This window comes from Lacerta agilis, chromosome 1, assembly GCF_009819535.1.
Source record: "Lacerta agilis isolate rLacAgi1 chromosome 1, rLacAgi1.pri, whole genome shotgun sequence".
In the NCBI taxonomy this organism is placed as follows: Eukaryota; Metazoa; Chordata; class Lepidosauria; order Squamata; family Lacertidae; genus Lacerta; species Lacerta agilis.
Window position 1 is genome coordinate 79,056,619 of NC_046312.1, and position 24,595 is coordinate 79,081,213.

Below are 24,595 nucleotides of genomic sequence, written 5' to 3' on the forward strand. Positions count from 1 at the left end.
GCAGATTTTCAGCAAAAATCTTTCTAACAAAGATCGCTATGGGAACCAAGGGGAAGCAACATGTAGGAAGACTGGAAGCTTTTTCATACCAGTCATAATGTTGACCTTTCTAGTTCAGTATTGTCTAAAGTGACTGAGAGCAGATTTTCAAGGTTTCAGACAGTAGTCTCTGTCTGGAGATGCCAGGGACTGAACCATTTGCATGCAGCGGCTCAGAAGCCCATCAGAAAGTCTGATTGTGCTCTGGAGAGGTAAAAGAGAACATTGTGTTCTTCTTCCCTTAACTGACCCCAATTCCATACACTCAGAAAGAAGTCACATTCTTCATTGGTATTTATTCCGATATTAAGCGTCTATAAGATTGCAGCATTACAGTGCAATTGTATGCATGTCTACTTAGAGGTAAGAGCAATTGGTTTCAACGTGATGTACTCCCAGGTGTGTACAAGATTGCTGCATTAGGGTACCAGGGCAACCTGAAGAATGGAAGGGATAGAGTGGTTGGTATGTGGGTGAAGACTTAATCTACCTTTCTTCCCTGGTTGCAGACAGGCTGAGATGCTGATCAAATGTTTTCCAGTGTGAGAATGCTTGATTTAATGTGAACTGTTCCTGTGGAAGAATATGTGTTGTGCATTCATTAAAAACCCTCATCAGTCTTCCCTGCAGAAAGATCCACAAGCAGTTTTCTAACCAGCACAAAGAGCTAGATATTTTCTTGAAAAATTCACAGCTCTTTCCCTTCCAATATAGTGTGTGTTTTTATATGAGTCTCATCACCACAGTGTCCATTTCATTACCACAAACCTAAATTTCATGTTGGAATAAGCACAGACAAATCTGTTTGGGCTCTCTCTCCTCACCAAACCCAGGAGAATTTAGAGATCAGACTGTTGTCTTCCAGGAACAGACAGGAAAGGCCCCAAATGTAAACTTTTAAAAAGGTATAGAGATTTCCCTCTCTTGATAATGCACAAAAGTGAAGAGATGTCTTGGATTTGGAAAAGCTTCTTTTCAGCTTATGTGGCAGGACCCATAGAGGAGAGTCACAGGCAAGTTTATAGTTTGTTTTCTCTTTCTAAAGAAAGCCAGGCAAGAGATTAGCAGGATTCCTGCAGTCCATCTTGGAAAAGGTGAAGTATCTGCAAGAAGTTCAGAGCTGTGTAGCTCTAAGCAAGAAAGACCTCTATAATTGCTGAAAATGATGTGACAAGAAGTTCCAAGAGAAGCCTTATCACGATGCCTGGAAAAAAACATCAAGAAGAGCAAAGTTGGTAATTGTTCTCTGCAAGCTTTACCCATCCTCTACCCAGACACAACTTTTGCCTCGTTCCATTATTCTAAGAGAAATGCCAGCCCTTTCAGGGGAGAGCCAGGTATCACTGAAATCCCTGCAAAGAGGGAAAGTGAGGATCACAAAAAATTGAAATTATTTCATTGAGATCAGATTCTGTTCAATTTTTTTGATGGGAAAAGGGCATAACTCAAAGCCATGTCAGGGAAGGGGGAGAAAACACATTTGAAATTTGCAGGCTACTACCAAGCTTATGATTTTCTTTCCACATAGCTGAGTGAGGAATGATGTTGATTTAGGGGTGGGTTTGTCCCAGCCACAGCAAACCTGTGATGGAAAAAAGGCAGGGATTCACCCTCACCATCTGCCGATAGAGTTGTTGTTGTGCAGATCTGGATCCAACTACCAGGGCAGCCACAGCTATGAACAGTTCAAGAAGTGTAAAGACGATAAACACCGCGTTCAGACCATATATCAGCACCTGTGGGAAAAGGCATGAAACAGTTGCACGGGTTGCTATTTATACAGCTCCAGAATTGAAAGCACAACCAAAAACCCATCGCTTGGAAGTACAAGAGTTAACCTTCCAAAAGCAGCTAAGTCCTGTGATGTCTCTTTCAGTAACACCGATCTGAAAGATTCTGAAGAAGATACATGAAATTCTCCATGGACAGCGAGGTGAGCAAATCTAAAGAGTGTCTTCGTGCTGAAGCCTAACGGTTGAAATGTTGACTTAGGGCTGTGTACACATGACTAGTTTAAAACACAGCCAGGTTGTCCTTTTTCTCAATTGAAGCTGGTTTGAGGTGAAAAATACATACAAAGTGCATCGTAAGAAAGGACAGGATAGATAATGGATTGCGTCTAGTGTCGTGTGCACACTGTTTTCCATTACTTTCCATTAAATGTTTGTTCTAGACATTGTTGGAAGGGATAATTTAGGAATATCCCTAAATAACCTTAACTTCATTCCTGAGAATTAGGAAGATGGCAAAGGAGCTCCTCCTCCCCCATCTTCTACCCTTTCTCCAGAAAAAACAGATACCTGGGGTCCAATCACATAAGCAGGATTTAATAACTGGACCCTTGGCAGGAAAACATGGGAGGAATAAACCTTCAAATCCAAAGAACCATGTATATTATGTATTTTTTATAGCAAGAGACCTGTACACACATTATATAATTAAGGAACTATAACCACCAGGCATAAAACTACATTTTATGTAGGCTAGTGCATTTTCCCTTTGAGAATGTTTTCTATTTCTGTGCCTACTGGAATGGTAACAAGCTCGCTTTTATTTATTTTCAGTACTGATACTCCATGCTTTTGATCCACCAGGACCCACAGACAATGCAAAGTAATTTTTAATCTATATGTTTGCATCAGGAAAATGGCAGAACAACATCAAAACCAAATCATATCCAGCTAACATCATTCTAGCCTGACAGCTCATTCAAAACATCAGATTTTGATCTCCAATTGAAAGGCAGGCACAGTTGAGGCCAGGCAGCCCCCCTTTTGAAAGGTCGCCCCAAAGCAGCAATGCTATAACTGAAAAGGCTCTGAAAGGCAGGAAGGACATGGGCCTCAGGGGCAGACTTGAGTGTACATGGACAGGCAGCTGTGGGATGAAGTCATCCTTCAGGCATCCCGGACCCAGGTTAGCACCACCTCCTTGACTTGGTAACAATGCAGCTGGAATGATAAACTTTGTGCAGCAAGTCCCAATTAGAGGTCTGGTTGTGTCATTTTGCACCAAGTGACATTTCTGCGCTAGCTTCAAGGCCAACCCCATACTAAGTAGCTCAATAAAACACCACCACTATTCTTTCCAAGCTTGCCTCTAACCTCGGCCCAGTGTACCTGAAGTAGCGTCTCTACCCCCATTGTTCAGCCCGGACACTGAGGTCCAGCTCCGAGGGTCTTCTGGCAATCCCTCACTGCGAGAAGTGAAGCTACAGGGAATCAGGCAGAGAGCACCCTCCTATCAGATGTCAAGGAAATAAATAACTATCTGACTTTTAGAAGACATCTGAAGGCAGCCCTGTTTAGGAAAGTTTTTAATGTTTGATGTTGGGAGCCGCCCAGAGGGAAACCCAGTCAGATGGGTGGGGTAATAATAATAATAATAATAATAATAATAATAATAATAATAATAATAATTTAACATTATTATTATTATTATTATTATTATTATTATTTCATTGCCTCATTTGGACACTTCTTTAATTTTGTTTGTTTGAAGTTGAAAAGGTGATTGAGCCAGCTGTTCTTTGCAGCTAATCCTCAGACAGGTGCAATATGTCTCCATATTGGGCTAAAATATCACACCAAAAAATAAATTTTATACAAAGTGAATTTTGACCCACTGGGAGTTTTTAGCACGATTCAAGCCCTTCCTTTATTTTGTCTTAAATGCACCGCAGATTCCCAATCTAGGGTCTCTCTCTCTCCCTTCTTATTTTTCTCTTTCACAAAAGTACCTCACATACATTTGTAAACATCAGAGCGAAAGGGGATATCACATTATCCCCACTCTTGAATCACAGATACAGGATGTCTTTATGCACCTTGTTGGTCACTGACAATGTCCTGTGACGGTTAGTAGAGCCTCTCTCTTGTGAATTAGCTATTTTCGGCTTCCTATAAGCCAATGGTAAGGCAGAATTATATCATTTAGGCACAAAACAGTTCTGAAGAGTCTCTAGATGCCTGAAGCCTTTGCTGAATCAGATCACTTTAAGCAAATTATGGACTGCTACTACATGCACATGAAGAGATAGGGGAAAAAACTTACCTGAACAGAGCAATGACCATCATGAGTATCAGGATCATGACACAAGTCTTGTTGACGGGTTTGTGCAATCTCAGTACTATGGAGGATTACAGCAACCAATGCAGCAACACAAACTAGCAAGTTGGCAGCGGAGCAAGCTTTCACCTATATCAGTACATTGAAATAAAATAAAATAAATAAATAAATAAATAAATAAAGAGTTGCTCTATTTACATCACTTCCATGTCTCTGACAAGTAATCACCTATAGTTGGTCTCAGAATTTACAGCCTTGATTTCTTTGGAGCCCTACGTACGGATTCCTGAGCGATCCCTTTGCTCTAGAAGTTTGCTTTCCTGGTTAACAATATTCACACTTTTTTTTTAGGCCACAGATGGAGAAGCTGTGGCCCTCCAGGTGTTGTTATTCCCATCAGCCCCAGCTCCATATTGTGCCAATGGTCAGGGATGTTGGGAGTTGTAGTCCAAGAACATTTGGAGGACTACAGTTTCTTCACCCCTGTGCTAGGCAGATTGCCTATGATAGATTGCAGTGAATGTCCCAAATTGGGACTTTCTCACAACAACGTAGACATCATGATTGTATTAGAGAATTATTAAGCTGACTCACATATCCTACGAAAATAACCTGACCGCCTCTCAGCAACTTCACCTTGCTTCCATTACAACAATTGTCTTTATTTGAGCTTTGTCTTCTCAAGGCCTTGGCCAGAACAAACCAGGGATCTGTATGGTTGTACAGCCCAGAAAACAACCCTGAAGACATATTGGCAACAGCTTTAGACATACCTTTATTATGTCAATTTTTTGAAAAAGATACTCAGGAGAATATTTACCAGCCATTGAAGATCTCTTTTCTCCATTTCCACCAACAATGACCCAGAGATCAGGAGCTACACAGGGAAGGAAAAACCAAGAACAATCACCAGGCTGAGTCTCATTCCATACAGAAACTAGAGTACAGAGTCTCACATGTCAGGTTGTGTTGGTCAGAAAGGCCAAAACCTTCTCTAACCCCACTACCTCCTAAGCTCACTCCAACCAGAGGCTTTCTTACATTACCAATTGAGGTTAGTAACATGTAAACCAACTCAAAAGCCACCTCTGTAAAGAGTCCTGAGCTTGAGTACTTAACAAACCTTGTCATTTGTGAAGAAGATGCAAGTACCTATAAGACAGAATGGCATCTCCCCAAATAGATTTGCAGCAGACAGTGGCGTAGCAAGGGAGGGGTGTAGGGGGCGGGGCGCCCTGGGTTCCAGGGGAGGGGGGTGACACTCCATGGCCCCTCCTGCCACTCCCCACTGCCTGGCACCCACCCATGCTGCTCCACGGACGGGGCAGCCCATAAGCTGCCGCCTGCCCAGTCACCACGGGAGCAGCAGCGCCGGGCCGGATACACTGCGCATGCGCAGCATTACTGCACATGCGCAGCCTGTCCCGATGTGCGTCGTGACGTTGCAACGCCCCACCCCCAGGGGAGTGCCTCCGCTGCGCCGTCCCAGGCAGCTCGGAGGCTTCCTCCACCACTGGCAGCAGAACAAACACTTGGGCAGACCACAGGCAGGGCTGTTGAGTTTTCTTCTTTGGCAATCACTCGTGGTCGAGTAAGATTGTCTTCCATGAAAACGGTCTTAACAGTGAGTCCGTATGGAGGCCAATTCTGGATCCACATGTCCTTCCACAGTGGGGACATAGGTTTTCAGGTGGGATTTGATCCCAGTGAGGGTTTGCCAAACATGCCTTCCTCTTAGCCCGTTTCTCCTTTTCGCCCTGAGTTCATGCTTCTTCAAAGTCCACAAAAACCTTTGGTAAAGGCTGTTCTCCAATTGGAGTGCTCGCAGGCCAGTGTTTCCCAGGCCAGTTTTTCCCAGTTATCAGTGCTTATACGACATTTTTAAAGATTTGCCTTGAGAGCGTCCTTAAACCTCTTTTGTTGTCCACCAGTATTTCACTTTCCATTCTTTAGTTGGGAATAGAGTACAGTAATTGCTTTGGAAGACGATAATCAGACAGGCCACAGGTAGGGGTGTTGAGTACCTCATGTCTTGTTGCACCTCAAGGACCAACAATTTATTATGGCAGAAGCTTTTGTGGATTGTAACCCACAAAAGCTTCTGCCATGATATTTCTGTTAGCCTTTTAAGGTGCTGCATGATTCATTGTTGTTTTTGCTACAACACACCAACATGGATACCCCAATGGGAAATGGTTACCTTGGTTGAGGATTCAGCCTCTTTGTGGCTCTAGGCCTCTGTGTCTAAAATTAGAGAGGCCTCCCCAGAAGCTTTGGTACGTGAATGAGCCTCCAAGCCTCTCAGCCAAAGTCTGCTTACCAAGATCCCGAACCAGAAGTAGACCCCACTCTTCACAGTCAGGGTCTTTGAATCTTCTTCTGCTACTGTCAGGGCAACTCCAAAACATATCTCTATAGCCCCCACGACGATCTGCACAGTCTGGAGGGGAAGAACAATGGTATTGTGGATCAGTAATCGTGGACAAGTGCTATAACCCTTGCCAGCTTCACCACCACCCTTCTTCTCCACATGTTAGCATTGCCTACAAATTGTTCTGTTTCCAATCACCTCCCTCATCACTACCTTATAGAGACCTTATAGAGAAAGCTACCTTATAGAGACAGAACATTGGGTCCCTCCAGGATTTGGGCCTAGTTTGACAAGCCTACAGACCCTTACCCCAAGGGCCTTGGGAAGCATATTCTTGGTGTTTTTGCTATAGGTTGATGCACCGTGCGATACAGTGACAGTAGCTCCTGACGTATTTGCTGTGCCTGCTTCCTGCTGGCCTGGCTGAACGACTTTCGAGATGATCCTCACGTTTCCGCATTCTGTCACAGTGGTGGACATTTCTGGACAAAAGAGAGGATAGTGGACTTACCATAGTTAGCAGGGGATGAGCAGAACAAGGTGGAACCAGAGGCTGGTCATGACATGCACATGTATGCTCTCTACAGAATGGTGCCACCAGTCTGCAGTAGGAGCTACATTCCATACATACTGTATTAGGCAATTCATCCTTCAAGTTCCTATACTTATGTGGCCTACATGGTACCATTCACAAAAAAGCGGGAGGCTTAAGGGAACCTCGAGGTTTGCAGAAGCACAAAAAATTCTAATAAGGACCCCTTGCTCCCCCATGCCCCCCAAATGACCAGCCAAAGGAGGACTAAGCAGACACAGTGGACACAGGATGTTACCTGGCAGTCGGCAGGTGAGACAGAATGCAGCATCCTGAAAAAGGGTGTGGCTGGCACCTTGACTAGGAGCACTGCATTGCAACGTTTTGTCGCAGGACGCACTGGTAGCACTCACGAGTGGATGGCGTTTCTTTACCTAAAAGGAGGGGGTATCTTCCCGGCTCTGTTCAGTAATACCTGCAAACTCTCAAGCCGATTAAGGCTGCTGGTTGGCGGTCCTGAGCTACATGGCTCCACTGTGGTCACTCTGGAGGGCATCATTTAATATACAAGAATTGTGACGAGTTTCCTATGTCGTCTCCTCTCTAAGATACGCTAAAAACCTAAGAAGCCTCCCTTCCTACCTGTAGTAGCAAGAGCAGTTCCTTCTTTGGGGCCTGCTCAGCATTTTAACAGAGGCTGAATAGGCTCCAGTTTTACTCTCACTTGCCAGCTTTGGACTCTGTTTCCAGGATCTCTTCCAACCAAAGGGTCCATGAAATAATAATAATAATAATAATAATAATAATAATAATAATAATAATAACTTTTTATTTATACCCTGCCCTTCCCAGCCAAAAACCGGGCTCAGGGCGGCTAACACCAATTAAAATCACAGCAAAAACATAAAAACAATCAATTTAAAATACAGATTAAAATACAAATTCAAAATTCAAAATTAAAACTGCAGTCTCATTTTCAAATAGCCCACCAATAAAAGAATGAAGCGTAACTATCAAACAGAAACCAACCCAAAGGCCAGGTGGAACAGCTCTGTCTTGCAGGCCCTGCGGAAAGATGCCAAATCCCACAGGGCCCTGGTCTCTTGTGATAGACTGTTCCACCAAATCAGTGCCAATACCGAGAAAGCCCTGGCCCTAGTTGAGGCCAACCTAGCATCTTTGTTGCTCGGGACCTCCAAAATATTATTATTTGAGGACCTTAAGGTCCTACATGGGACATACCAGGAGAGGCGGTCCCTTAGGTACGAGGGTCCTAAGGACATCCTTGAAAGGAAGACCTCCTGCCAGTATACTTGGAAGCCCCTTCTCTGGCCATATATGGGCCGCAAGGGATGACTGGTGGTCTCTCTCCTGCTAACCCCAAGAACATTCTCTCATTTCACCGAAAACCATGATGGGCTCCTTGCTGTGGTCAAAAACTATCATGATAAGTAATTCCTCACTATTGCCTCATATTCTACATGGGATTGCTCAATTTGTTCTAATGTTGCAGTACTAGCAGAAGCACCCTTGGTTCCGGAGGGGGTGGTAACTTATTGTAAAAGAACAACAAGTTAGGGAAGAAAAAAAGAGCAGCGCCACCATACCAAGGGCCTAGCAATTCGGGCACGTTAGCAATTGTATGAGTGACATTAAAGAAATAATGCTGATGTAGCAAGCAGACCCCTGTGACAACTTAAGGGGACCAATTTATATATTTCTTCCTGCCATTGTTGCTGCCACAAAAGCCTTCTTCGTAAGGGCAATTTCCACAGTAATGCTCATGCATGAAACTTTTGTGCATCAGCTACCTTCAGTGATATGTATGCAACACCAATATTGCAGCTATGGTATCAAAAGGCAGTTGAGAGGTGTGGTGGGAACAACAGGGTCACATTCCCTGACTCTCTCCCCAAGGTCATCCGTCAGGGCGACCAAGCAAGAGTGGCTGGGATGGGGGGTCAGAAGCACACACCTGGCTTCTTGTTGGATATTCCAATCTTTAGCCTGAATATTCAGCTTTCATTTGTTTTTAAAAGTCTGTTACCCTTTCACTTATGGTGATGAAAGCAAAATGTGCAGGTCTACAGAGAACTTTAAGACTGTGCAAACACTGCATCCAGTAAATACCACTCCTGCTGATTTGGGAAGTAACAGGCACACAACATCAACCAAAATCCACACCTATCCTGCCCTTTTAAAAATGAAATATTTACATTTTGATGCATTTCCCCTCAAACCTGCTTAGATCAGAATTGGGGGGGGGACACCTAAAGAAGGATGTACTTGTGTTTTAAGCTGGTCATGTGTACACAGCCTAAATGCCTAAATGCGCACAGCTAAAATTCTGGTACAAAATGCTGACACTCTTGAGTCGCTCTTCTGCTCTCTCCTTCTTCCTCTGTGCTTTAAACAACATTTTAAAAAGGCATCGATCTCTTTGGCACAGACCTCCTCAGACAGAGGTGCGACCCAGAAATGGGTTATGACAACAACCCACCTGTCATTAAGACATGGTATAATAGGAGGGTGATTTGACAAGGGGACTGTTAGGAAACTGGACAAAAGCCAGCAGAGAATCAGCACAGAAGCAAATACCCTTCTGCATTCTATAGAAGACAAACAGTCCAGGCTCCAAGCAAAAGAACACACAGTTCTGACATCAGTAACAGCAATATCTAAAAACTGGGGGTGGGGGCGGGCATTTCAACCACTTTGTAACTGATTTTAAAGAGTCCATCCTTGAACAAAGGAATTGCAGAAGGAGGCAAAAGGTCATTAAGAGGTTCAATGCTGTTTAATATTGTGTTTTTCATTAAAACAACGGCCTGTGATTAATTAGTTTGTCCATGTCGATATAATGCATTACCATCACATTTCTCTGTGACCTCACTGTTATAATCTTTTCCCATGTACTACGGAGAACACTTCACAAATCCTATGAATGGACTCTATGAATACATTTGCTTCTGCCAGAATACATTTGTTACTAGTCTTTAAGCTGCCGCAACCCCCTTGGCTGCTTTGGAAGCAAATGTAGAGCAGCCTTTTCTCTCTCTCTTTTTTTAAGGCAACGTTGATCAAAGACGGAAATTGATTCTCTCACGAGCTGTCAAATTCTCCTGTGGGTTTTCTTCTTTTTTAGGGCGGGGGACGTTTCCTCAACTGTATCTGATGCACACGCTTCCCTCCTGCCTTGGGGTTTCCACTAAGCTGCAGATTTACCTCCCACCTCCCACCCTTTCCTCCCCCATCCCCAAAAAAGCACGCTCGTGTTGGAGCAGGGGATGCAAACAGGAGGACAAGCTCACCTGCGATGAAGTCGTGCTCGCCTGCAAAATGCGGGGTTTGCAAAGGTTGGTCTCGCCCTTTTGGAAGGCGCGGCAGTGGAAGCCAGGATCCGTGTCTGGATAATGTTTACCGCCTCTGCTTCTCTCTTGGTGTCTCTCGTGCAAATGGTCGCGAGGGATCCTCCTTAGCTTGCGCCTGCCTTTCTCTTCCTGGAAATGAATGGGCAGGATCCAGCAGAGGGCAGAATGGAGCTGATAGATGGCCTTCGTGAACTGCCTTTCTGTTCCCGGAGTTGTTCTTGTGCAGTAAACACATTCTTGCCTACCTGCCAGAACCGTTACAATTATAGCTTTGTCAAAATCGGGGGCTTGGAGAGGGATAGGGTGAGGAAAAAGAGAGGGACGCAAACCTTACCGGTAGGCAACATTTATTAGCATTGATAAATGGTGTTTTTAGGGTGTTCAGAATGCCTTTCGTACATTATTAAAGTCATTGTTGCAGCAGCAGTCCTGCAAGGTAGGGTAAGTATTCTCCTCAAGTTGCAGATGAGCTGCGTGATTGCTGAGGCTGAGAGGGGCTTCCCTAAGGAGTTCATAAATAGGCTGGAGAGTTGAAATAGAGCAGGGGTCAGAAAACTTTTGCAGCAGGGGGCCGGTCCACTGTCCCTCAGCCTGTTACGTTGTGTGTGTCATTACCAGAGGCAAAATCTAGCAATAATTATTAAAGTTTAAAAAGAAATAAAATTCATCTGTTTAATGGAAGCACATCCTAACTACACTTACAATGGTACCTCAGGTGACAGAGCTTCAGGTTACAGACTCCGCTAACTCAGAACTAGCGCTTCAGGTTAAGAACTTTGCTTCAGGATAAGAACAGAAATCGTGCTCTGGCGGCGCAGCGGCATCAGGAGGCCCCATTAGCTAAAGTGGTGCTTCAGGTTAAGAACAGTTTCAGTTTAAGAACGGACCTCTGGGACGAATTAAGTTCTTAACCCGAGGTACCACTGTACCAGGGTGTAAGCCCTACAGGAGAAAGTAAGGACTTACTTGGGAGTAAAACATGCCTAGGTTTATGCTCTCACATGCTTGCATATGTGTGCAGGCACCCACACACAGCCACATCAGTATGGCAGATAGTGCAACCAAAGAGCAGAGTTGGAAAGGAATAGTCATTAAGGGGAAGTCAGGGTTAAATTCAGCGATTTCGTAAGAAATTTACAAAAAGAAGGAGTGAGAAGGGAGAGGGGGGGAAGTGAAATAATAAGCAAGTTTCTGATCCTCATTCTGAAGAAGACCCAAGCCGTTCAACTTGCTAAATGTGTTTCCCAGAATCCTTTGCAATGTTCTTTAAATCTACTGTTACTGTGTGTTCCTCTTGTGGCTGCTAATTCCGATGGGTTGTCCTTGATTTGTGGCCTTCTTTCTGCTGCAACCTTTCCCCCAATATCCATTATGCACAGGGATACAGGTGTCAGGACATGGACGTAGCCTGGGAAGCCCCCCTAAATCAAGTAAATAAATAAAAATACTTAACTGGCCAATTGCCTGCTCCCCCCCCCCCCAATATATCCATGTGTCAGGAGAAGGAAAAGTCTTGCCAAGCAGCAGTTCTCTCTGCTGGATTACTGAGTACACATTGCAGAGTTGATTCTTGCAAAACTGTCTCATGCGGAAGTGAAGGGTTTCAAATCACTTGCTTTCCTTTGCACTTCTTTTCTTAGAAATCATTAGATGTAATTCAGATGGGGGCAGGATGGTGAAACTTACGGAAGAAACCACAAGAAAGCAGAAGATGGTTACTTCTTCCCAGTATTTAGTGACGGGGAAAAGTTTGTTACTGAACAAACACTGAAATTTTTTCAGGTTCATGTTGAGTGTTTCTTCAGATGATCTGTTTGTTGAGCATTTGTACTGATTTCTTTTCCTTTATTTTATTTAACAAGATTGTTGATCATTAAAATAAACAAGAAAATCTATACAGTAGAAAAACAACCCTCTAAGCAGTTGGCTTGCATAAAGATAAGGCAGAGGCTATAGTGGATACATAAATATATTAGACACTGGGTGAAAACATTTCTCTTTACCCAGGCCTTCAGCCATTAAATAATTTATGGCCTATTAAATGGGGTTGTTGTTGTTGTTGTTGTTGTTGTTGTTGTTGTTGTTATTATGCTCTGTATTATTATGCTGAGTAAGTTATATTCTTTAAAAAAAATCTTTTTAAATTGAGTTTTACATTGCAAATTTAAATTCAAACAATAAACACCACCACCATTTAGGATTCCCTGAATCCTTTGACCCCCCTCCACCATTCCATGGTTACCATTTTCAGTCTTTTCCCACTGCTTCACTAATTTTCTCTATTTTTCTTATTTAATTCACTTTTACCTTAGTTTTTAGTGCATTACAAATGTTACTCAAATCCTACCAAAGTTTTTAGTTGTTTACAGTGTTCTCTTAAGTACAATATAAAATTTTCCCATTCCTTCTTAAAGTTCTTCTCTTCCTGGTTTCTGATTTTCTTCTTTTCATTTCTGGGCCAGTAGTATCTGCGCTGCTGTTCTCGCATATATAAATAATCGTCTCTGCTCCTTTGGTATCTCCGCACCTAAAATTCCTAGTAAAAAAGCCTCTGGTTTTTTCACAAACGTTGTTTTAAACATTTTTTCCAACTCATTATATACCATTTCCCAGAATGCTTTTGTTATATTGCATGTCCACCACATGTGGTAGAATGTGCCTTCCTTCTGCTTACATTTCCAACATACATTTGAAGCAGTTCTATACATCTTAGCTAATTTTGTAGGTGTTAAATACCACTGATATATCATTTTCATATAGTTCTCCTTCAACACACAGCATGCTATAAATTTTAAGTCATCCCTCCATAACTTTTCCCAAGATGAAAATTGGATATTGTGCCCAATATCTTGTGCCCATTGTATCATTACTGATTTAACTTCTTCATCCTTAGTATGCCACCCTAGTAACAATTTATATATTTTAGAAAGTAACTTGTTTTTGGATGCCAAGAAAGCATTTGATAACGTCTCCTGGTATTTTATGTTTAAAGTTTTAGAATATATGAGTTGTGGAGACACTTTTATAAAAGGAGTAAAAGCAATATATACTGACCAGTCAGCTAAGTTGAGAGTAAATAATGTCCTGACTGAGAACTGTAAAATAACTAAAGGAACAAGACAAGGTTACCCATGTCACCTTTGTTGTTTATAATAGTTTTAGAAGTATTGGCACAAATAATAAGATGTAATCAAGGTATTAAAAGCATAAGAGTGGGAGAGAGACAGTATAAATTAAAAGCATTTGCAGATGACATGGCAATATCAGTAGAAAAACCAACAGACTCAATCCCGAAAGTATTACAAAAGAGATTCTCTTTTTTAGAGGTAGCAGGTCTTAAGATTAATAAAGATAAAACCAAACATTTGATTAAAAATGATGAGAGTAACAACAAATTGCAAGAAGTTCCTAAACTGCTCCCCCACACTCCCTGGGAAGTGACAAGTGATCCCAATTTGTCTGTAGCATGGAACAGCTTTTCATTCAAATGGGGACAAAAGGCTCTGCTTAACTAGCTGTGAACTGCAGATAATATATCAGACTGTGGGGAGGAAGGCGAAAATGGGGGGGCAAAGACGGAGAGGAGGCAGGTGGAAATTCAACAGGAGAAGCTGTGGAGGGGCAGGCAAAAACGGGGGCAAAGACGGAGAGGAGGCAGGCCAAAGTACCTGCCTCCTCTCTGTCTTTGCCCCCATTTTCACCTGCCTCCCCACAGCTTCTCCTGTTGAACTTCTGCCTGCCTCTTCTCCATATTTCCCCCTTTTTGCCTGCCTCACCACAGCTTCTCCTGTTGAACTTCCACCTGCCTCCTCTCCATATTTCCCCCCGTTTTTGCCTGCCTCACCACAGCTTCTCCTGTTGAACTCCTGTGGTGTGATTTGTTTGCCACCCCCGCACTCTTCCTGGTCACCCCAAAACTCTGTTGCTTACTGTTGTATAATTGCAAATGGTGCAGCCTGAGGCAAGGAGTTGTCTTTGCGGTGGCAGTTTAAGCATGTTCCGGCCACTCCCCCGCCAGCAGCCTATTGGCTGAGCTGACCTCAAGTTCCGCTCCCCCTCCCTCCCTCCCTCCCTGTTGTTCTATGGTGTGCTGCGTTTTATATCCACTGGAGGGTGCTATTTTTTTTGTAGAAAATCGCATTTTTAGGTTTGATAAGTGTGGTTTTTCTTCAACGTAAGTACATAAGATTCTTCCCATATGCCCAAGGAATGTTGTGTCCAAATTTGAACAGATTTGGTCACGCGGTTGCGGAGAAAGGTGGAGGCAAGTGAACACCCAGCTTCACCATTTATATATATATATAGATGAGAGTAACAACAAATTGCAAGAAGTTCCTAAACTGCTCCCCCCCCCTACTCCCTGGGAAGTGACAAGTGATCCCAATTTGTCTGCAGCATGGAACAGCTCTTCATTCAAACAGGGACAAAAGGCTCTGCTTAACTAGCTGTGAACTGCAGATAATATATCAGACTCTGTCCCATGATGGCTTTGTCTCCTTTCTCAGGTGCTACAAATCTGTGGATGTGGCTATGAGGAAATAGGGCAGGGAGAGAAAAATTGTCCATGGAGGCAGGGAACTATTGAGAAGTAAAGCACTAGATGGTGCCTAACATACAGCATCACCCCAAAGTTATCAGTTTGGTCTCCTGCTAGTTTCTGCTGTCTCTTAAATAAGGATACCAGAGAGTGGTTCTTCATTCTCTAATCCAAAGTTGTGGCCTGTGGCCCACTAAGATATTGCGGGACTACAGCCCCCATCATCCCTGAGCATTGGCCATGCTGGGTGGGGCGGATGAGAACTGGGGTCCAACAACATCTTGAGGGCCACAGATTCCACATCCCTGGTCTTCTGCATACAGTACTTTGCGGGAAGCTGAGCAATGTCACTGACATTCATTTGGGTGCTATGAATCTCCCAAGGACTTTCTTGAAGGCTGCCTTCACATCTTTGTTGCGCAAGCTGTAAATGAAGGGGTTGACCAAGGGGTTGATCACAGTGCAGAAAAGAGCATTTACCTTGTCCCCATTTGGAGTGTGCTGTGAGCTTGGTCGGGAATACATGAAGAGTAGGGAGCCATAGTAGAGGGAGACAGAGAGTAGGTGGGCAGAGCAAGTGGAGAAGGCCTTGCGCCACCCTGCAGCTGAGCGGATGCGTATGATGGCTGCCACAATGCCTGCGTAGCAGCCCAGGATGAGGGCAGTGGTTGCCAGCACATTGCAACCAATGACTGCAACCAAGATGATTTCATAGACCCGGGTATCCTTACAGGCCATCTTCACAAGTGGTGGCACATCACAAAAGTAGTGGTTGATAATGTTGCTCCCACAAAAGCCTAGCCGGAAAGTGTTACCTGCATGTACAATAGCATTAGCAAAGCCAGCTACATAAGACCCAATGACCAACTGGGTGCAGAGCTTCTTAGGCATAGCAATGTTATACAGAAGTGGTTTGCAGATGGCCACATAGCGGTCATAGGCCATGGCAGCTAGCAGGAAGCATTCACTGTAGGCCAAGCCAGCTGAGAAGAAGAACTGCGCTGCACAGCCTGCCAGGCTTATGACATGGTTCTCAGACACACAGTCGTACAGGATCCGGGGAGTGTAGACGGAGGAGTACCAGACATCCAGGAAGGAAAGGCTGCCCACAAAGAAATACATGGGTGTGTGCAAGCGGGAATCTAGGTAGATCAGTGTGATGAGACCCAGGTTTCCAGTCAATGTGAGAGTGTATGAGACCAAGAACAGCACAAAGAAGAGGATCCTCAGGAGTGGATCTGTCGTGAAACCCATTAAGATGAAGTTGGTAAGATGCGTGTGGTTGCCTTCTGTTTCCATCATCACCATAGATCTCACCAGTTGATGTAGGGAAGAGGAAGAGGAATGCTGTCATTCCCCTCAATGGTATTATATAGATCACACCTGTCATTTGGAGGAACGGATTTATTAAAACGACATACAAAATGTAACATGTTATCCCCCCCCTTGTTTTACAATAGCAAAAGAAGATAGACTTTATGTTTTCCATCTGGCAATGTGAAACTCAGTGCAAATCAAGCACTACTAAAAACAAAACAAAACAAAACAAAACAAAATAAAAAATTCCTTCCAGTAGCACCAACTAAGTTTGTTCTTGGTATGAGCTTTCGTGTGCATGCACACTTCTTCAGTTATCCAGTGAAAGATGGATAGGCTCTTTCAGCCTCAAATATTGTGGGAGCAGAAGCTTTGGTTGTGGGTTACACCGAATAGCTGGGGGAATTGAGGTGAATTGAGAGGACATTTTGCTGAGGCAGTGAATCTGAGGAGTAATTTTGAGCCTTTCTAGGCTGACTTTGACTTGGGTCACCAAAACTAAAGTTGCATGACTGACAACTTGATAACAGCTGTAGCAAGATATGTGCAATGCAGGTGACGGGTTGGTTGTACATTAGTGTGCTACTTTTGGTGGACCAGTTGTCCATTGCTGGACATTTGATGTAGTTGATTATGCTATGCCATGGTTATTGACAACCATGCTTGAAAAAGAAGCAAGATGCCTTGTCATATGTGGAAGGCAGCACAAACGTCTTCTGTTCTGTTCTGTTCCAGGTACACACATAGGGAAGGCACTCACCAATGTGTTATGGAGGAAAATAACATGTGAAGCAATTGCTCACCTTCTACTGAGATTATATGCTAAGGGGAGACATACAATTTGGAACACAGACTCCTTGCACTCACCTGATCAATTCTTAAGCCACATTTTGTAGATAAGAATCATGAAGATGAATGATGGAGTTGATGTCACAGTAATCCTGCAAGTGACAAAAAAGGGGAAAAGGTATTTGCAGTGATTTGGCCTTGTCTATAGTTCTCGAAGCTACCAACATGAGTCTGACCAAACTGTGGGTGGCAGTGGAAGACAGGAGTGCCTGGCGTGCTCTGGTCCATTGGGTGACAAAGAGTCAGACATGACTAAACAACTAAACAACAACAACAGTTATATCAGTCTCTCACAGTCTATGATTGGTTTTGGAAGACCCTGGTGGCCTTCAGATGTTGTTAGACCCAACTCACCATCAGTCTAGGGCTGCCATACGTCCTAATTTTCCAGAACATGTCCTGGAATTCGGCTCCGATAATGGCCTCCTGGGTTATTTTTCAGAAATAGGGCAAATGTCCTGGAAAACCGGCAGTGGGGTTTACATCGTGCCAAAATTACCTTAAAAAGCTACGCGACACAGTCAAAAAGTCCCAGCTAGTACTGGCCAGTGATGATGGGAATTGTGGTTCAGCAACATCTGGAAGGCTATAGGTTGTTCACCTCTGGTCTATTACACCCCTCATCTTTTTACCTTTTTAAATACACACTGCAGGAAACACTGGAGTATTGGCCAAAGTCAGATTAGTAGAATGGAATTCACCTCCAACTCTGATTAAGTAGTATACAGCAGCCTTCCAATCCCTTCTTAATACTGGCTATCTCTAAATAACTGAGTGTAGAACATTCCCACCCTCCCTCCAGTTGAAAGGTTATTTTAGAAAACGTGAAACTCTTGAAAAGTGTTTTTCCTGGGAGCTAAAATCGGAAAAAAAGTTTAGTGTAACTGTCCAGAGTATGGTTTATAAAAGAAATGCCACAAGAGGAATTACTGCAACTCAGCACCAGAGAGCATACTCAGGCAAGGAATTGACATAACTATGTGTAAACAAATAATTCTACACGTCTTATCCAGAAATAGTTTAACCGGCAGTATATGGCTGTGTACACACAATACCGTTAAAGCATATCTGAAACACATTCTCCCTCTCAAAGAATTCTAGGCACTACAGTCTGTTCAGGGTTGTTGCTGCCAAGTGTAACTGTGAGGGGTACAATAAAATGCACATGATTCTTTGAGGGAAAGAATGTGCTTTGGATATGGTTTAAAGGTTGAGTGTGTTCACAGTCACCAGGGACTGCTTGGTCACAGGGGAATGATAGGAGGCACCAGCTGGGGAATCTCCAAGGGAAGAAGGCTCAGAGCCCAGGGTAGGATGACAATGAGTGGTCAGAGGGAGAAGAGGGAGAAGACTAGGAAGAGGAGGTTCCAGAAGCTCAAGAGGTAACAGGGTTTGGTGAGAAGGGAGAGTCTGTGGCACAGAGAAGTCCAGAGTCAAAAGCTGAGACAGAAGCAGAAGAGGAGGGAGGCCAAGAGGTCCTTCTATGGCCTATTCATGATGATTTGCTCTCAGGGCAGTTATACACAATCCTGTTTTCAACGCGGTTTGCATCTGCATGGGATGGCCACACTACTCTAAACTTAAAAACGGAAAGTGTAATGCTGGTGGTCAACAAAAGAGGTTTAAAGACTGTCTCAAGACAAATCTTAAAAAATGTAGTATAAACACCAACAATTGGGAAACATTTGCCTGCGAGTGCTCCAGTTGGGTGTTGTGGGTTTAGAAGACACTCAAACTCACGACGCAAGGGAGAAATGTGCTAAGAGGAAGGCACCCTTGGCAAATCTACACCATGATCAATTCCCGCCCGGAAACCAATGTCCCCACTGTGGAAGGACGTGTGGATCCAAAACTGGCCTCCACAGTCACCTACAGACTCACTGTTAAAACTGTGTTTATGGAAGACAATCTTACTTGGTTATGAGTGATCGCCAAAGAAGAAGACTTCACTTCCTGTCAGTGCATATCCCATAATAATTTCTTGCTGAAATTCTTTTTATACCACATATGTTCTGTATTATTTCTCCCCTACCTTTGTTGTGCTAAAGCTTCTCTGGGCAGCAATAGTGCTGGGGAAGCATTGCAAAACAGCTGATAAAACAGAATAAATCCATTTGCAGTTCTGAGCCATTTAAAGGTTTTAGAGTTGTTGTTGTTGTTGTTTTTAAGCATTTTGATTTAGTTCCAGAAACAAATTAGCAACCACTGCAGGATTGGTTTTATATGCTCATACTCCCTTGCGCCAGTGAGCAACCTGACTGCTGAATTCCGTACCGGCTGAAGTTTTCAATCCTTCTTCAGAGGCAGCCTTACGTATAATGTGTTGCAGCAATCTAAGCTAGGGGATACCAGAGCATAGATGACAGAACTCAGACTATCCCAGCCCAGAATTAGTAATTCACCTGGCTATATAGAGCCATTAAACAGCTCTTGTACAAAAAGAAACATGTCATTTGAATCCATGAAATCACCTAGTGATTTTACAGCTGCTTCAAGAGCTAACTGCAGTGGATTAAGTTGGAAACTAGGTTGTTTGAATGTCAAACCTTGCTTTGTTTTTGCAGGGACAAAAATGTCAATCAAAATATTTTGGTCTTCAATGGGGCAGACTGGATTCCTTTTTTGGTTTTCAGTTACTTCTGTAAACTTATTTACTTTATTATAACCTATAGCCAGAACTCATGAAGGATTATGGTTATGATGAAAGTCATATATTTTTAGTTCTTGGAAAAAATTACTCTCCAGAAGAGCTCCTGTTTTACTGCTGGTCAGTTGGGCTTCTGATAAGGAGAACAGGAAATGAGTGTGCAGGCACTGGGGATGGGGATGGGGGGGTGCGGGTGTCTCTCATCTTTCTAATTTGAAGCTCAGTCCTCCACATTCTTATGTTACTTTTACCAGTATATGCATTCTTGCACACTTTGACATATACTTTTGTGTATACATTTCCTGAATGCACATGGAAAAGTGGTCTGCTCCCTGGATGGGAAGTTTCAGCTGAGCAAATAGTAGCATGGAAACCAACTATGGGGACATCACTATGGTCTACACCAGGAATAGCAGACTTACCTGTAAGAAGCTCGGTGAGTTGAAGCTCTGTTGCCTGCAAAAGGTGGCTTATATTGAAATGTTCCCTTTGCTCCAGCCAAGCTAAAGTGACCACTATTCTTCCCCAAAAGTCTCCCCAAGTCAGAATAACTCAATAAGCTCCCTATAGAAACAATTAAAATTGTTGCTTCTTCTTGATGATTTCATATGGGAATAAGGACGCAAAACTATTTTCTCTCTCTCCTGCTCACTAGAGAATTTATACCAAAAGGGAAGAAAACACCACAAACATAACAAACAACTTGGTTTGTGAGTTTTCCATGTCGGGTTGCCATATTTCAAAAAGTGAAAATCTGGGCACGTTTACAGATGGCCGCATCCTGGCTACGTCTGGGAAATTCCAGACGTATAGCATCCCTATATTTCCTCCTCTTCCCTCTTTCTTCTCTTTGTCTAGTACAGAGGTCACCAACCCTGGTGGAGGATAGTCTGACTTCCTTAGGGCCCGGGACCTCTAAAGTATGGTTATTCATGGACCTCTACGGGGCATACCAGGAGAGGCGGTCCCGTATATATGAGGGCCCTAGGCCACAAAGGGCTTTAAAGGTCAAAACCAGCACCTTGAACCTGACCCTATACACCACCGGGAGCCAGTGCAACTGGTAAAGCACTAGGTGAATATGCTCCCACGGCAGGGACCCTGTGAGGAGCCTCGCTGCAGCATTCTGCACCCGCTGGAGTTTCTGGGACAGTTTCAAGGGCTGCCTAGAGTGTAGAGCGAATTACAGTAGTCAAGCCTGGAGGTGACTGTTGCATGGATTTATAAAATTAAAGATGGGTGAGCTTGCCAAGTCTTTGCTAGAATAAATTTGGGGTGTGATGGGGGTTAAGAAGCCTTGTGGGAAATTATCTGAACCAATTATTTTATTTTTAATTTTTTTAAATTCATTTTTCAAAAGCACACCTTAAATGCAGATACCACATGAATAGTAGTGTAGTGTCAGGTTTGGGAAATTCTCACCTCCCCCAGTAGCATTAAGGATCAAGGAAGAAACAAGAAAGTTTGTATGTATGGTTTTATTCTGTCATGGTCTTGCAAGACAGAGAATCCAGTTCTTAACTTCTTAGTGATGTTGCTCACTCTGAGCTCCTCCCCTTCCTTGCCAAGCAACAGTACTTGGCCCTTTGCTCTTGAATTCTAATTGAAAGTCGAGTTAAATATACTCAGAGTCAAGTGTGGATTTCATGCTCTTTATTCAGCTCATTGTAGCGAGGAATGCAGTTCCCCCAAAACATCTACTTTATATACACTATTTACACAATGGGCCCCATGTGATTGGCTAATTCCAGGATACTCCTGTATGCCAATCGGGTTGCGGATTCACTTCTACCTGGAGCTGGATTGGGTGGCTTCTGCGGACCAATCAGACTGCTGCATTCCGGATCCTATTCAACTCAGTACATAACACCGAGTCTATGGGGGTGGTGTTGCTTCTATGCTCTCCAAGGACGTCTCTGCTGGCCGTTCTCCCCATCTCCCTCCTTCTCTTAACACATCATAGCTTGGCAACTTTGAGTTCTGCTGTAATTCATTCCTCTCTCTCTCTCTTCTCTTGAAACTACTGGAGGGGGGGCAAGCAGAGGAGAAGGAGGGGGCAATCCCCAGCCCTCCTCTTCAGTCCTGCTCCTGACATATAGGTGGGATGCTTAACTATTTATCCACTGGCCATCTTTTCTAGTGCTTCCCCTTGTCCGCTACTTTCGTACTCACGAGAGACTAGCCTCTAATCCAGAGGAGGAGAACCTGTGATATGCCAAGTTTTTGCTGGACTACAGCCCCCTTCATCCCTGAGCATTGGTCATGCTGGTGGGACTGATGAGAGTTGGAGGCCATCAACATCTGCAGGGCCAGCAATTCACCACCCTTGATAAAAATCTGTATTATGTGGGGAGCTGAGCAACGTCACTGACATTCATTTGGGTGCTATGAATCTCCCAAAGATTTTCTTGAAGGCGGCCTTCACATCTTTGTTGCGCAAGCTGTAAATGAAGGGGTTGACCAAGGGGTTGATCACAGTGTAGAAAAGAGCATTTGCCTTGTCCCCATTTGGAGTGTGCTGCGAGCTTGGTCGGGAATACATGAAGAGGATGGAGCCATAGTAGAGGGAGACAGAGAGGAGGTGGGCTGAGCATGTAGAGAAGGCCTTGCGCCGCCCTGCAGCTGAGCGGATGCGTATGATGGCTGCCACAATGCCTGTGTAGCAGCCCAGGATGAGGGCAGTGGTTGCCAGCACATTGCAACCAATGACTGCGGCCAAGATGAGTTCATAGACCCGGGTATTATCACAGGCCATATTCACAAGTGGTGGCGCATCACAAAAGTAGTGGTTGATAATGTTGCTCCCACAAAAGCCTAGCCGGAATGTGTTACCTGCATGTACAATAGCATTAGCAAAGCCAGCTACATAAGACCCAATGACCAACCGGGTGCAGAGCTTCTTAGGCATAGCAATGTTATAGAGAAGAGGTTTGCAGATGGCCACATAGCGGTCATAGGCCATGGCAGCTAGCAGGAAGCATTCACTGTAGGCCAAGCCAGCTGAGAAGAAGAACTGAGCTGCACAGCCTGCCAGGCTTATGACATTGTTCTCAGACACACAGTCGTACAGGATCCGGGGAGTGTAGACGGAGGAGTACCAGACATCCAGGAAGGAAAGGCTGCCCACAAAGAAATACATGGGTGTGTGCAAGCGGGAATCTAGGTAGATCAGTGTGATGAGACCCAGGTTTCCAGTCAATGTGAGAGTGTATGAGACCAGGAACAGCACAAAGAAGAGGATCCTCAGGAGTGGATCTGTCGTGAAACCCATCAAGATGAAGTTGGTAAGATGCGTGCGGTTGCTTTCCGTTTCCTTCATCACCATTGATCTCACCTGTTGAGAAGAGGAAGAGGAATGTTGCTGTTCCCCTCAATGGTATTATACAGAGTACATCTGTCATTTGGAGGGATGTTTTGAAAACATCAATTTGGCATTATTTTGCCCATTAACCCAACTGTTTTTGCATTTGTTTTTGGTGTATTATTATAATATTCATGCTGTACTGCTTTTCATGGAGGTGTAATGTGTTCGGTGTACAGTACAGACTCCTGCTTCCCCCCCCCCATGACTTCACCCTTTCTTCAGTCGAGGGAAGGAGCAAAGATCCCTTTCACTCTTGCCCCTTTTGTTTTGTTTTAAAAGGTGGGAGTGAGTGAACGGGGCCCCCTCATGCAGTAGCTTGCCTTTTTGGTATGAAGTACAAGGGAGAGAAGTTAAAGCTGTAATTCTGTACACCAGGTGTGAGGAAACCTTCATCCTCCAGATGTTGCTGACCCACTAATCTCACCTTCCTTGGCCCTAGGCCATGGTTGCTGGGACTGACCCTTACCTATGAGTAAGTGACATTGAACTGAATGGGGCTGACTTCAGACCAGACTCAACCAGGCATGCATTGGCTTTTACTTGAAAGGACATGGCATAACACCCAAACAATGCTTGTTTAGAAGCAAGACTGGCCAGAATTGAATGGGAGTGTGGGACTAACTCCCTACTCTCCCTACTAAGCGTGCTTAGAAAGGATTATATCGTAAATGTTCCAGTCCTAATTAAAATATTTATGAATTATCAGGAAGAGTTAGGATTTATTAAATCTACATGCAAATGGTAATATGTTATTTTTTCTCCCTTGTGTGTGGGAAAAAAGAATCTGGCAATGTGAAAATCAGTGTGACTCAAGCACTGCTAAAATTATCCAGTGATGAGTAAGCTCTGTCAGCCTTAAATATTGTGGGACTAGAAGCCTTGGTGTCCATTTTATACAAAGAAGCAAGATGCCTTATACTGTAATGTGTGAAAGGCAGTGTGAACATCTTCTCTTTTGTTCCAGGTATACACCTAGGGAAGACACTTGCCAATGTCTTATGGAGGAAAAGAACATGTGAAGCAATCTCTTACTTTCTACTGAGGTTGGGCGCTAAGGGGAGAAGTACAATTTGGATCACACACAGACTGATTGCGTTCACACAGATAAAAATATCTGATCTGTTCTTAAGACACATTTTGTCTCTATAAATTATGAAGATGAATGATAAAGTTGATGTCACAGGCATCGTGCAAGTGGCAATAAGGGAGAAGGTTATTTGCAGCAATTTGGTCTCCTCTACACTTATATCAGCACCTCACAGTCTATGATTGGTGTGAGAATATGTGAATTATCCCATAGATTTTGATTTTCAATTAATGCCATTGCTTAAATGAACTGACAAAAGGAAAATAATGGCTAGTTTGATAAAGGAGCTAGACCAAGAATTCATTTACAATTTTGACATTGTTCTCATGGATCCAGTAGAGATTAGAGGTAGACCTCTCACTGCAAAAGTACCCATGTAGTTTTGTAGCAGTTGAGTATGCTTTTATGAGCTG

At 43.7% G+C, this 24,595-nt stretch overlaps 3 protein-coding genes across 3 annotated transcripts; all 3 read right to left on the minus strand.

The window, feature by feature from the left end:
* Positions 1 to 315: 315 nt before the first annotated feature.
* On the minus strand, positions 316 to 10,462 carry MS4A15 (membrane spanning 4-domains A15). The gene is made up of 7 exons (XM_033157509.1): positions 10,322 to 10,462; positions 6,788 to 6,960; positions 6,428 to 6,547; positions 4,928 to 4,984; positions 4,093 to 4,236; positions 1,656 to 1,775; positions 316 to 1,243 (listed from the first exon to the last, which is right to left on the minus strand). The coding sequence occupies exons 2-7, from the start codon at positions 6,956 to 6,958 to the stop codon at positions 1,235 to 1,237; spliced, it is 621 nt and encodes a 206-aa protein (XP_033013400.1). The 5' UTR covers positions 6,959 to 6,960; positions 10,322 to 10,462; the 3' UTR covers positions 316 to 1,234.
* A 4,813-nt stretch (positions 10,463 to 15,275) lies between these two features.
* On the minus strand, positions 15,276 to 16,273 carry LOC117060937 (olfactory receptor 9G4-like). The gene has a single exon (XM_033173551.1). The coding sequence runs from the start codon at positions 16,224 to 16,226 to the stop codon at positions 15,276 to 15,278; it is 951 nt and encodes a 316-aa protein (XP_033029442.1). The 5' UTR covers positions 16,227 to 16,273.
* Positions 16,274 to 22,105: 5,832 nt separating this feature from the next.
* On the minus strand, positions 22,106 to 23,056 carry LOC117041694 (olfactory receptor 9G4-like). The gene has a single exon (XM_033140765.1). The coding sequence runs from the start codon at positions 23,054 to 23,056 to the stop codon at positions 22,106 to 22,108; it is 951 nt and encodes a 316-aa protein (XP_032996656.1).
* Between the last annotated feature and the right edge of the window lie 1,539 nt (positions 23,057 to 24,595).